Here is a 12,425-nt window from a genome sequence, read left to right as displayed (position 1 = left end):
TTTCTGATCTCGTTCCTTTATTCCCATACTTCATTCGTATGAATTTCAAATTGTGTAAATAGTTAAATTTTATTTTGTTGTTTTTTGTTTTACATATTTTTATTTATTTATAAAAAAATATTTTGTACTTACAAATCAACACGGAACTATGTGAGCGAAAAAAACAAGTAAAAAGCGTTAAGTTCGGTCGTGTCGAACTTTGGATACCCTCCACCATATATATACTGACAGGTACTAGAAATGAAAACATAGGGAACATACCAAAAAGTGGAGCTATACAGACATTTCTGAAAAGGGATTATGTAAACCATAATACAAATTTCAGACATTTTTAATGGATAATTATACCCTCATGCTTATGGCTAATGAGGGTGTGTACACTTTAACACAGTATTCAAATTCAATGATGGGGAATATCGGTCCACTCCTCCTGGAACCTCCACACAGGGTTAAATCTAAGTGCGGCTATAGTTCATTATCGAACCTTACGTTCTAATTTTTTATGTCGGTATCCTTCGCAGGTGAAATGATTACAACAGAGTCTTAGTACCAAAATCAAAACGCGGAACAAATCAGATAACTATTTTAACACTAGAACGCCGAAGGCAGTCATTTTGACCGCTTTCCAATTTCAAGTACAAAAGCAACTGTGCATTTAATGACACTGGAACTATAAAGAGCAAAGGAACTGCATTGAGTAAAGGAACTATTTGGAGCAAAGGAACTGTATGGAGTAAAGGAATTATATGGAGCAAAGGAACTACATTAAGGAACTAGTTCCTTTTTAAAAAATGAACTAGTTCCTTTCTAAAAAAGGAACGAGAAAGATCGATCCGCAAAGAGAACTAGTAAAGGAATTATATGGAGCAAAGGTAGTATATGGATCAAAGGAACTATGTGGAGCAAAGGAACTATATGGAAAAAATGAAAAAAAAAACAAAAAGATCGACGAAAGAGAGAGATTCAAAGGAACTATGTAGGAGTCGGAACTATATGGAGCAAAGGAACTGCATGGAGTAAAGGAAATATATGGAGCAAAGGAACTACATTAAGGAACTAGTTCCTTTTTAAAAAATGAACTAGTTCCTTTCTAAAAAGGAACGAGAAAGATCGATCGATTTTCCATACAGACTACAATATTTTTCTTCAATGGTATACAACTTCATATTGTGCAACCTTAGTAAGATAAGGAGGTGGCTTTGAACGCTAAGGCGCCAAGGCAACAATCAACAGATGCCATGGGAACCAGGAATAGTTTGGTTTGGCGAGATGTGGCTTTACTTTTGAATTGCTTACTCATACCATAGTAGCATCTGTTGACCAACACTATTCTCTTCCCGATTTCAAAGCTGATGTTATTAGTTTTGTTTATGGCGGTACCGTGGTATATACAATCTTTGACTACCTTGAATCTGTAATTCTCAAGTTCCACAATTGGTCCGAGTCTACTGGACGTCTTGCGCGTTGGTCAGCATAGTCTTCTAGCAATTTACTGTCAGTCCCTCTTTGGCAGACTCCTTCCAAATTCGTGGATGTTATCGGCGACAAACTGTCACCTTGTCTTAATCCTCGTTCCGTATTGAAGGGCCCCAAGAAGTTATTTCCGACTTTAACTGCTGACATTTTGCCAGTTAAAATTATTCTGCATACAAGTTATTCTCGTACAATGCGAAAATTCGCGAAAGATTGCTAATGGTTGTTCATTCATTGTAACTTTATCATTCGCGATAAATTGAAAATATTCGAATTCTCCCCGTGAGCATTCGTGATAAGGAGCGTATTTTAATCATTATCCGCACCCTGGTACGAATACTTTTTCTTGCAAGTGTATCTAGTCGGCTTGTTCTCTGGACGTTTCCCGTTTCAGCATTTTTGAGCAGTAAGTTAGGATATTTTCCCCTTAGTCTGCATAATAGACTGGTTGAAATCCCTCATCGGTCAGGATTGATGAGGGACTATAATGAACTCCTTTTCGACTTTTGAGTGTTTTTTTTTATCAAAAAATGCAGGTCCAAAAACCGGGTTTTTACTGTATGTCTAAAACGTTTTGAGATAATCCCATAACTTTCTGAATAGGTATTTCATAAAATTATAACAATTTTTATAAAAAATTGCTCCCTTTCTATGTTACTACGATGACGAATCAAAGCATTTCCATATATTGAAGACCAAAATATGGAGAATCCTCTCGAAAGCACATCACAATGTGGCAACATTGCAATGGAAATATCGAAAGAAAATTGTTGCTGTTTTATTGCTTCCTGCAGCATTCAAATCTACCTGACTGTTGTTGAAGGTTTTTTATACCCTTCACCACACTGTAATACAGGGTATTATGTATTTGTGCATATGTTTGTAACAGGCGAAAGGAAACGAGATAGACACATGGTTCCTTTTGAGAATATGCATAGAATCAATTTCTAAGTTGATTTATGTATGTCCGTCCATTTGTCTGTCCATGTTAAATTGTAAACAAAGAACAGGTCGCATTTATAATCCGAATTGGATGAAATTTGGCATAGGTCACTTATTTGGCCCAAGGAAAAATCGGTTCAGATTTAGATATAGCTCCCATACATATTATCGTCCGATTTAACCCTTTCAGTGTCAAAAAAAATTTTTGTCGGAATAAAAATCTAAAATTTTGTACTTAAAATCATATAAAGGCATCGAGATTAGAAAAAACAACAATTTTCATTTTAACCCTCGGACAGTTTCGTCTGTTTTTCAGCAAAAACAAAACCATCAATGTTAACGGTATATATGATAACGGAAAAATCGCAAAGAAAGAGAGAATTTTTAAATGTCGAATATATTCGACAAAAAGGGTTAATGTAAACGGTCCCTATGTATCTTTCGATTTGCACGAAATTTGGTACAAGGTAATGAATTAGGTCTAGAATGATGTGTGTTAAATATCCTGAAAATCGGTTCAGATTTGGATATAGCTCCCGTATATATTTTCGGCCGATTTAAGGTAAATGGTGTACCAAAGTCCCTATATATCTTTCGATTTGCACGAAATTTGGCATAGCGTGATGAATTAGGTCTAGAATGATGTGTGTCAAGTTTCGTGAAAATCGGTTCAGATTTGGATATAGCTCCCATATATATTTTCGCCCGATTTTATTTAAATAGTGCATCAAAGTCCCTATATATCTTTCGATTTGCACGAAATTTGACACAGCGTGATGAATTAGGTCTAGAATGATGTGTGTCAAGTTTCGTGAAAATCGGTTCAGATTTGGATATAGCTCCCATATATATTTTCGTCCGATTTAAGGCAAGTGGTATACCAAAGTCCCTATATATCTTTCGATTTGCACGAAATTTGGCATAGCGTACTGAATAAAATCTAGAATGATGTGTGTTAAATTTCCTGAAAATCGGTTCGGATTTGGATATAGCTCTCATATATATTTTCGTCCGATTTAAGGCAAATGGTGTACCAAAGTCCCTATATATCTTTCGATTTGCAAGAAATTTGACACAGCGTAATGAATTGAGTCTAGAATGATGTGTATTAAGTAGCATGGGGAAAGTTTTGTTGAAATCGGTTAAAATTTGGATAGAGCTGCCATATATATTTTCTACCGATATTATGTAAATGATGCACCAAGAACTCGAAATGTGGCTGATATGCACAAAACATACTGAAATTAGTATAACCTAACCAGTGATATTGCTTTTATATATATTTTCGTCCGATTTTAAGTAAATGGTGCACCAACTCCTCATGTTTATCAGATATTTATGTAAATAATCAACGGGTGTACGATTGATATTTACTTTAAATTGAAATTTTGGCCCATTTTAAGAAGCAACTCTATATCTGTACAAATGAACAATTTAGTATAGGTTGCAGAATGATATGTTTATGGATCCAATTTCTTTTTACTCGTCCTTTAAAAATAAGACGTCTGTTAGAATCCATCTATTGAATATATCCAAAGTGGTGAAGGGTATCATATAGTCGGCCCCGTCCGAATTTACTACTTTCCTTACTGGTTTTCTTTTTTGGTATGATTCAATTTGGGGTTTGTTGCTGGACATGTTGTGGTTGTGTGTTTTGTTTATTTGTAACCACAAATATAGGCGGTAATAGAAACAGCAACAAAAACAAAGTCCTTTAGACAAGATTTTGAGATTGATTTTTTCATTTAGTATTTTTTTTTTTTTTTTTTTTGATGATTGACAAAGAACAACAAAACAAAAACATATTATTCTTACGCACTTGAACTTATTCAATGCGTATGGTGTGAGTCTGTGCATGTTTTGGTTTGCGGCAGATAAAGTGCGGTAGTTTTATGTGGTTATTGATTGCGTGAATTCTAGACACTCAGCCAGACTAAAAACATCTAGAATATACACGGAGAGTGACCATTGTACTATTTAATAATTATGATGTCAAATTTAATATGGTGCAAAGACAAATTATACACTTTCAACAATTGCACTTGACTTTTTTTTGCAAATATATTTTTGGTATATTTTTTACACAGATATGTATGTTCTTTAAATTACCAGACACCTCCACCACTCACTTGATGGTATTATTATTTTATTTATTTTTTCACTTTAAACTCTCAATTTTCACACTTCACGACATGACCCACAATAATTGAATAATAAATTTTATTGCTATAGAATGTGGGCTTACTTTTTATTTCTTATTCTGCTTTTCTTTCGCTTTTATTTTTTCTCCTGCAGTACTCCAACAAAACACTAATAAAAATAAAAGAATCCGGAAAAAAAACTATTTTTTTTATCTTTTTTTGTTTCTATTTGGCGAAGCAAACGTCTTCAGCACGTCGTAGCACGCGCGTTCTTTTGCTTGTTTTCTTGTACAGAGCACTCGGCAATACCTCTCTTAACAGACTGATTTCTTGGCTGTAATCAAATTTCCTACATGGCCTGTCAACGGCGTAGTCGTCTGTCTCATTTGGATTTCGGTGGAGCAAAAACAACAACAATAGCAGCAGTTCAATGAATTCTTTCTTTGCCGTTGTTGTTTATGCTGAGCAGTAGTAGTGCGTGTGTTTGGTTACCCCATCCTTATTCTCCCCAATTTACTCTTCAGGGAGAGAGAGAGTAAAGAGAGATGGTATGAAAGCACGTTTTTTTCAGACAGTTTGGGGAAAGTGTGCAACACAATGAATGAGGACGGCGTCTGCGTCGATTTTGGTCGATAATGCAGTTATGCACAGACTTGGGATGTGAAAAACGTTTAAAAAAGTTTAACAATTAATTTTTAAAATTTTACTTTTCAAAATTCCGTGTGTACTAGAAATATTTGTTGTTTTTGCCAATGTTCTGTGTTTTTAACAATGATTAGTTGAAGGTTGTGTAATTACTTTTTATTATGTTTTAAAAATTATAATCATTTTTAATCGTTTTTTATAATCCACATATTTTAAAATTATTTTATCAGAAAATAAAATACGTACATATGACAAAAAAAAAGTGATGATATGCAAACTTTTAGTAACTTGTGGGGTATCATTTGCTTTTAAATTCCTCTGTAAGTCATTTTAAGATTGATTGGGTCAATTTGGACGTTTTTCAGCATTTTAGCAATTATATGTTTGCGGATTTTACGCCACAATAAATCCCACAAATTTTCTTGGAGTTAACCTTTAAATTTTACGAATTTAAAATGATATTTTAGAACATAGTTTTGGACATAGGGTAAATTTTTATCAAAATACATTTTCTGAAATATTTTTTTTTATAGAATTTACTTTTTTCTATCCAGAAATATTTCTATCTGAAATATTTTTTTTATAGAATTTACTTTTTTCTATCCAGATGTGGGTGTCTTGGCATTAGTAGTCGAAGGTATAGCTACAAACACTCAACCATCGGGCAACATCGAATTCGAGTTGAGAAACCGCAGGGGAAGAGCAATCTCGATCCAGCCTTCCGAGACAGGAGGCGACTCATCCTGTTTCTGAACATGAAAATCAGACAAATGTAATCGTCTTGGAGGGCTGGAAGAGAGAAGAGGCCAAAAAGATGATAGAGGAGGTGAGTAAAAATATCGTCAAACTCACAACTAGGAAGAAGCAGGGGGGTTACTCTGTATTGCGTTGCGAAAGCAAGTGCGATGCGAAAGCTAAATGCGTTAAGAGTACAATTTGGTACTCTGTAACGTTCACGCAAACGCATTCGCAAACTAAATTGAAAATAGGGCAACACTGTCGCCACAAAGTAAACATTAACGAAGAATGACAAAAGGAAACGTCAAAAAATTGTAAATGAAAACATATTTTTGTGTGGTACGAGTGTTTTTTTAAACAAAAATGATGAACGAATTAAAAAAAAAGAATTTTATGAGATCTATCAAATATACTCTCCCTAAGTGACCACGGGTATGAAAATATAAGTACGAATTTATTATGTGACAAATGTTTTCAAATATTTAATTTTTATAGATTTATATAAAATGTCTCAATAAAGATTCGTTTATGTATTTTTTAAACGCTCATCGTTTCAAATATATCCATAACAATTCCAACTCCAATAAAAGAGGCCGCTGCTTTGAAATTGCTTGGACAAGGTGGTTATCAACACCAACCTATAAATATGCACACATAGTTTCACATTTTATATAAAAAAAATAATATATTACTTTTTCCAACCACCGACATCTTTTACAGGAGGTCAATTTGAATTGAGGTCATCAGACAGTTTTGTCCACAAATTGTTGGCGCGTTGTTTCGTATTTGAACTCTGCAACTGTCCCTTTGCCAAATCACTGTGTTGCCCCGTAAAATCTACTGAAGTTAGGAACTGACGTTGCTGAGCCTGTAACTGTGACTTTTTTGCCTTTTACTTAAAATAATTTATGTTTCGCTTCCTTTGCGTTTGCTATTTTGTTAACGCAAGATATTTGCGCTTAACGAACGAGTTTGACATGCGTTTTCGTATTACAGAGTGCGGTGATGCTACATTTGCGTAAAGTAGATGCGAAAGGAGATACGAAAACGAATTAGAGAGTACCAATTACGCGATGCGTTACAATTTTTCTCACGCATCGCAATACAGTGTAGCCCCCCAGTTGTCTGGGGGCACAAAGGCGGAAGTTGGCCAGAAGGAACCGGATGAACAAAAAGTTCGAAAAACAGCAAGCATTGGACCTATAGATGAAACAATTAAACTCAAGCTGGTGAGGAAAAAAAGACATTCCTAAATTATAAAAAGGTACAGTTTTCGCCAGAGGTTGGAACTTATATTTGAGGCCATTATCTTGATAAAATGATCTTTTAGAATGTTTAAATAATAAATCTTATAAAACGAGATTTCCTACACCTGCAGCGCTCTCCCATACCATTACAGATCCTCCTCCGTGCTTTGCGGTTGTTGTTGTAGCAGCCCTATTGCTTTTACACAATGGGCTGAGGTGAAAGAGGTTGGTCGAGTAAGACTTGGGTCGTTTCGGGTCATAGACCCCTCTGTTACGGTCGGTATTGTGTGCTTAAGGTCCACGACTTTATTCGCCCTGCGCCATACCTTATTTGGTCCATCCGACCCAAACTAGTTAAATTTACATTCATCAGGGAAAATAACAGATTTCCAAAATGTAGAATCCTTTTTTTCGTGTTCTTCAACGAACTCCAATCGTACTTTGGGGTTTATGAATGCGGCTTTTCAATGCCATTCTACCATGAAGACCATTCACTGGCGGAACTGGCATCACATTATCCGTTTTGTCTTCGAAGTTACGAAGGCTCATCTTCAGAGGATAAAATTCGTCCTTGGTCCATGTATTTGCATAGCAACTTATATCATGGTACCTACCGAAAACCAGCCCAACATAAAGTTTTAACCCATTTAAAGTTTTTCACCTGATTATATGTGACATATTTTTTACCATTCGCGATTTGTTTTATAAACATTTTTTATTAATTTTATAAAATAGTAATTGGTTATATATCTTCATTTAAATATTAATACTAAAAACACGCAAACACAATCATGCACGTTGTGTGTGCGTGCAACGCTATTAGGAAGGAATATCAATTACTCCACGCACAATTACCACAATTTATCATTGAACACAATTTCCTTAAATATACAATCCTGTTTATCTATGGTAACCATTGGCTTCTTCGATTGATTTGCATCTTGGACTTTTTGACGGACCTCAGCCGCCTTAACATCGTTACGTATATAGAACAGACGTACAATTTGTTCCTCTGTCAAAGAGGGATAATTACCCAAGAGTGTGTGTAAATCGAGCAGCAAGACTTCCAGATCGCATACTAATAGACTCGACAGCATTGAAATCAATTTCAATGGAGAGTCATTTAACGACAGATTTGGGGCAATTTTTTCAAAGAATCTCTCCAAACGTTTCGCTTCTTGATTGATTTTCGTTTTTATCGCTTCACAATCGGCCGTTGGACGGGATAAACGTTTCGACAACATTGCACGTATGTAACGTTTGGCCAATTGTTTCTGGGCCTCATTGATGACCATTTCAAAATTACAGGGCGTCAAATGATTGTAATCCTGAAAATAGTCTTCCAGCGTTATGCATATGGTGTCGACCGATATGGTAGAGGTTAGCCATTTTGGGGTAAATAACTCATTGAAATGGCCATCCAAGTCGAGGAAAGCTTCCTCCAGCAAATAGCCTGCAGCTTGGGTTCGTATCAATTGGAATGTTTCGAGTAGTTTTTCAAAGTCTTCATAATGCTCGGTGCGTGCATTGGGCCAATATTTCTGTTTCAGTTGTTGAGCCAAATCCAAAATCTGTTGGCTATTATTTACAATGGCTATAATGTGATGGGTAAAGAATTTGATTTGATCCCGATTACGAAAATGATGATCCTTCAAATCGACCACATGTTTCAAATACGTTTGACCAAAGATGTCCAACTGGCGTATGCTCATGACCAATGCTTTGAATGTCAGATCACTGTGTATGGTTTCGGTAACCTGCAACAATTGATTGATCATTTCAAATAGAATCACAGCAGCTGGACTGTGATAATATTGTTCATCTTGATCGGGTGTCTGCTCCGAGAACCATTGGGAACGATCCTTCTCGGCTGTATTGGCCATCCATTCGTTGAAATTCTTTTGCATATTCCCAAGATATTCATCTTCCAGTGCTCGGAGGTGGCTGGGTGGCAGTAGGGGACCCACCAATTGTTGGATGTTGACATTTAGTTCGGGATGGCGCATCAACTCATAACCCGGATAGGTATTGATGACCCACGAAAGTAGGGAAACATATTCATTGCCCTGCAGGCCACTGGCAATATTTTCAATCTGTAATTATAGAAAGACAAAAACCATGATAAAGCAAGATCTTCAGATTCGCAACTCGACCACTTACATAATTCGACAAACCCTCATGATACATTCGTACATATTCCTCAAAGATATTATAGTGTGGTGGAAAGCAGGGCACACACAGCGATTTCACCACCCTCAAGTCCACCAAAATATTTTGACGCAACACCTCCAAGTCCCGAACCAACCACATTTTATTGTCCTCCCTCTCCTCCATGCGAGAGCCTTCAATACGGGTAATAACCGCTTCCTTAAGGACATTCATTGCCATGGCACGCCATTGGCGTGGCCGGCCAGGTGGTCGGAACGATGTCACCTTCTCCTGCTGTAAGGCAAATTGATCGTTCTTTTCCTCTCGTTCGATGATCCGCAAGGCAGTAACAATAAATTTTGGTTCCTTCCGTACCGTATTCAGCGTTCGACTCAATATCAGTCGCAGCTTCTTCTCCAAAGCCTGGGCCACAGTGTCGATTTTCTCAAAATGTCTCTTAAGGGTGATTTTATCGGAGGCATGCTGCTTAGGCTGTTTGTGCAATTCGTACAGCAAATCGTCGCGAGCACTTTCCAAATCAGCCAAACATTGGTGGGCATTCAACAGTTTGTCTTCATCGATGAGGGCCATAGTTTTCTGCACACTTGTCTCCACATTAAAAATGTGTTTGATATTTTCCACAGCCGTGGCCAGTTGCGAATGTTTGGTATTCTCCTCCCGCACGTCTTCCAAGGCATCGTAAAGTTCGGGCACACCTTGCATAAGCTTTTCCACTTCTTTAATGCTGCGCTTCACCTCTCGTACATCCTCCAGACATGTCTTCAGCTGTTTCAGACCCACTCGTACACCTTCCAATTGATTTTGCATGCCGGTCTTCAGCAATGCCTCAACGGAAGCTTTTTTACGTGCCACCCGATGACGATACTGTTCAACCTTTTCCAATTGCCCTGGACGTTGTAGCATATTTTTAATGTCTTTTAATGCGGCCTGACGTGCCTCCTCTTCCAGTTGTTGTAAATCCATGATGACTTTTGGGCTTACTCCGGAAATATGTTGGAATAGTTGGTCTTTATTGTGAAAGAAAAAAACTATTTCAATGAGCGTAGAGCCAACCTTTCGATTGTTGATGTTGTCGTTATTATTCTCTGTATAGAATATGAAACAAAACAAATTACTCTCTCTGTTTAGAATCGGTATAAAGGAAATTTGAAAGAAACAGCTGATTTAGAGTTCTACTTGCCGATATGAAATTTGAATTTTAGGGATCTGTAGGTAATACAGGGTAACTAACTTAAACCACTTCAGTTCAAAAATGGCGGCCATACAAAATATTAAAACTATGAAAATGTGTGTTCAATTTTATATAGCCAAAGTTTATTACAGGAATAAATATCTAATTTATTCACGTTTTAAAAACAAAACCAAATTTTTACCCAAATTTATGTTGAAATAAGAAATATTGTATGGAAAAGTAAATTGACCCATTATTTTCGTGGTCAAACTGAAGCAACTTTTTGATTTTTTCTTCTAAATAGGTAAATTTTTCTACATTACATTATTTTTGATTACGACAGCACACCTACGAGGCATTGGATTAATAAAATGCTCAATTTGATTCTTGGGTATATCAGTCTGTGCATCCGGAACCTTTATGTCTTTTTGTGAAACTCTTTTGATTTTGCTATGAATGATACTCCAAAGATTTTTCTATAGTGTAAAAAAAATCTAATGTTGGCCATTATAAAACATGTTTTGTTACCACTGTCAAGCTGATATACCCAAACAAGCGGTATATGTTCTTTAGTGAAGGGAAACATAGCGTTTTCCAACACATTTGTGTAGACAATCCGATCCATTTTCTCAAAATCTCGTAAATATATTGATTTCCATAAAAAGAAAAACAGCCCAATACCATTACTGACCCTTCTCCATGCTTTCCAGTACCCATCAAAATACTGACTTTCACACGGTAATTTTTTTCATGTCTGAGTTTTTAATTCAGCCGGGAGCATAATATTTCTCCACTGTGTCGGATTCCAATTAATATGAGCTTTTGCAAAAGACAATTTGGTTTTCCGATTCTTTTCAAAAATAAAATAACTTTCTCGATAGATTCTGGACATATAGGCCTACTACCATAGCTCATCCGTGCTCTGTTCTTGAGGTTACATCCAACGATGACCGTCTCGCCAATTCGTTGAACTAGTAAATGCTTTTTTTACTCCTCTTTTGATTGGTACTAACCGACGTTCTTTTGCAGCCGTCCTTCGTGATTAACTGCCACTACTGACATTGTTGCATAAAACCGACTTATAATTCGAGAAATCACGAATTAATTATATAATATTTCTCAAAAATAATTTTTGTGATACATTTTATTCATAATTATAGGTTAATAGCTGTTTTATCGGTGAACTGTATTTATACCCTTCACCATACTGTCATACGGGGTATTATGCCTTTGTGCATATGTTTGTAACAGGCAAAAGGAAACGAGATAGACAAATGGTTCCTTTTGAGAATATGCATAGAATCACTTTTTAAGTCGATTTATGCATGTCCGTCCGTCCGTCTGTCCATGTTAAATTGTAAACTAAGTACAGGTCGCATTTTTGATCCAAATTGTGTGAAATTTGGCACAGCTCATTTATATGGCCTAAGGACGAACCCTATTGAAATTGGGAAAAATGGGTTCAGATTTAGATACATATCTCCCATATATATTTTCATCCTATTGTATGTAAATGGTGCACCAAACTCGCCATATATTCTCCGATTTGCTCGAAATTTAATATAGCGTTCTGAATTAGGTCTAGAACGATGTGTGTTAAATTTCGTGAAAATCGGTTCAGATTTCGGTATAGCTCCCACATATACATATATATTCGTCCGATTTTACATAAATGGTGCATCAAACTCCTAATGTTTGTTCGATGAACTCGAAATTTTGCACAACGTATCAAATTGAGATGTGATTGCTTTTCGAACGGGTGTCTGATTGAAATTAAATTTTTAACAGTGCGGCGTACCGAATAGCGTGTATTAAGTTTACTTTAAAGCGATATAAATACGTTTGTCTCATTGTACGCAAAGGACTCTATAACTGCCCGAATGAAACGAAATTAAGCAT

General features: G+C 36.2%; 1 protein-coding gene across 1 annotated transcript; it reads right to left on the bottom strand.

The window, feature by feature from the left end:
• Window positions 1–8,037: 8,037 nt before the first annotated feature.
• Window positions 8,038–10,318, bottom strand: LOC133329755 (exocyst complex component 3-like). Its single transcript, XM_061538219.1, has 2 exons — window positions 9,347–10,318; window positions 8,038–9,279 (listed from the first exon to the last, which is right to left on the bottom strand). The coding sequence occupies exons 1-2, from the start codon at window positions 10,316–10,318 to the stop codon at window positions 8,038–8,040; spliced, it is 2,214 nt and encodes a 737-aa protein (XP_061394203.1).
• Window positions 10,319–12,425: the final 2,107 nt, after the last annotated feature.

This window comes from Musca vetustissima, unplaced genomic scaffold, assembly GCF_032173495.1.
Source record: "Musca vetustissima isolate MV318-11 ecotype Yass unplaced genomic scaffold, APGP_CSIRO_Mvet_v1 utg17122, whole genome shotgun sequence".
Classification (NCBI taxonomy): Eukaryota; Metazoa; Arthropoda; class Insecta; order Diptera; family Muscidae; genus Musca; species Musca vetustissima.
Note: the sequence above shows the minus strand (reverse complement) of the source record. Positions and strands in the feature narration are given on the sequence as shown.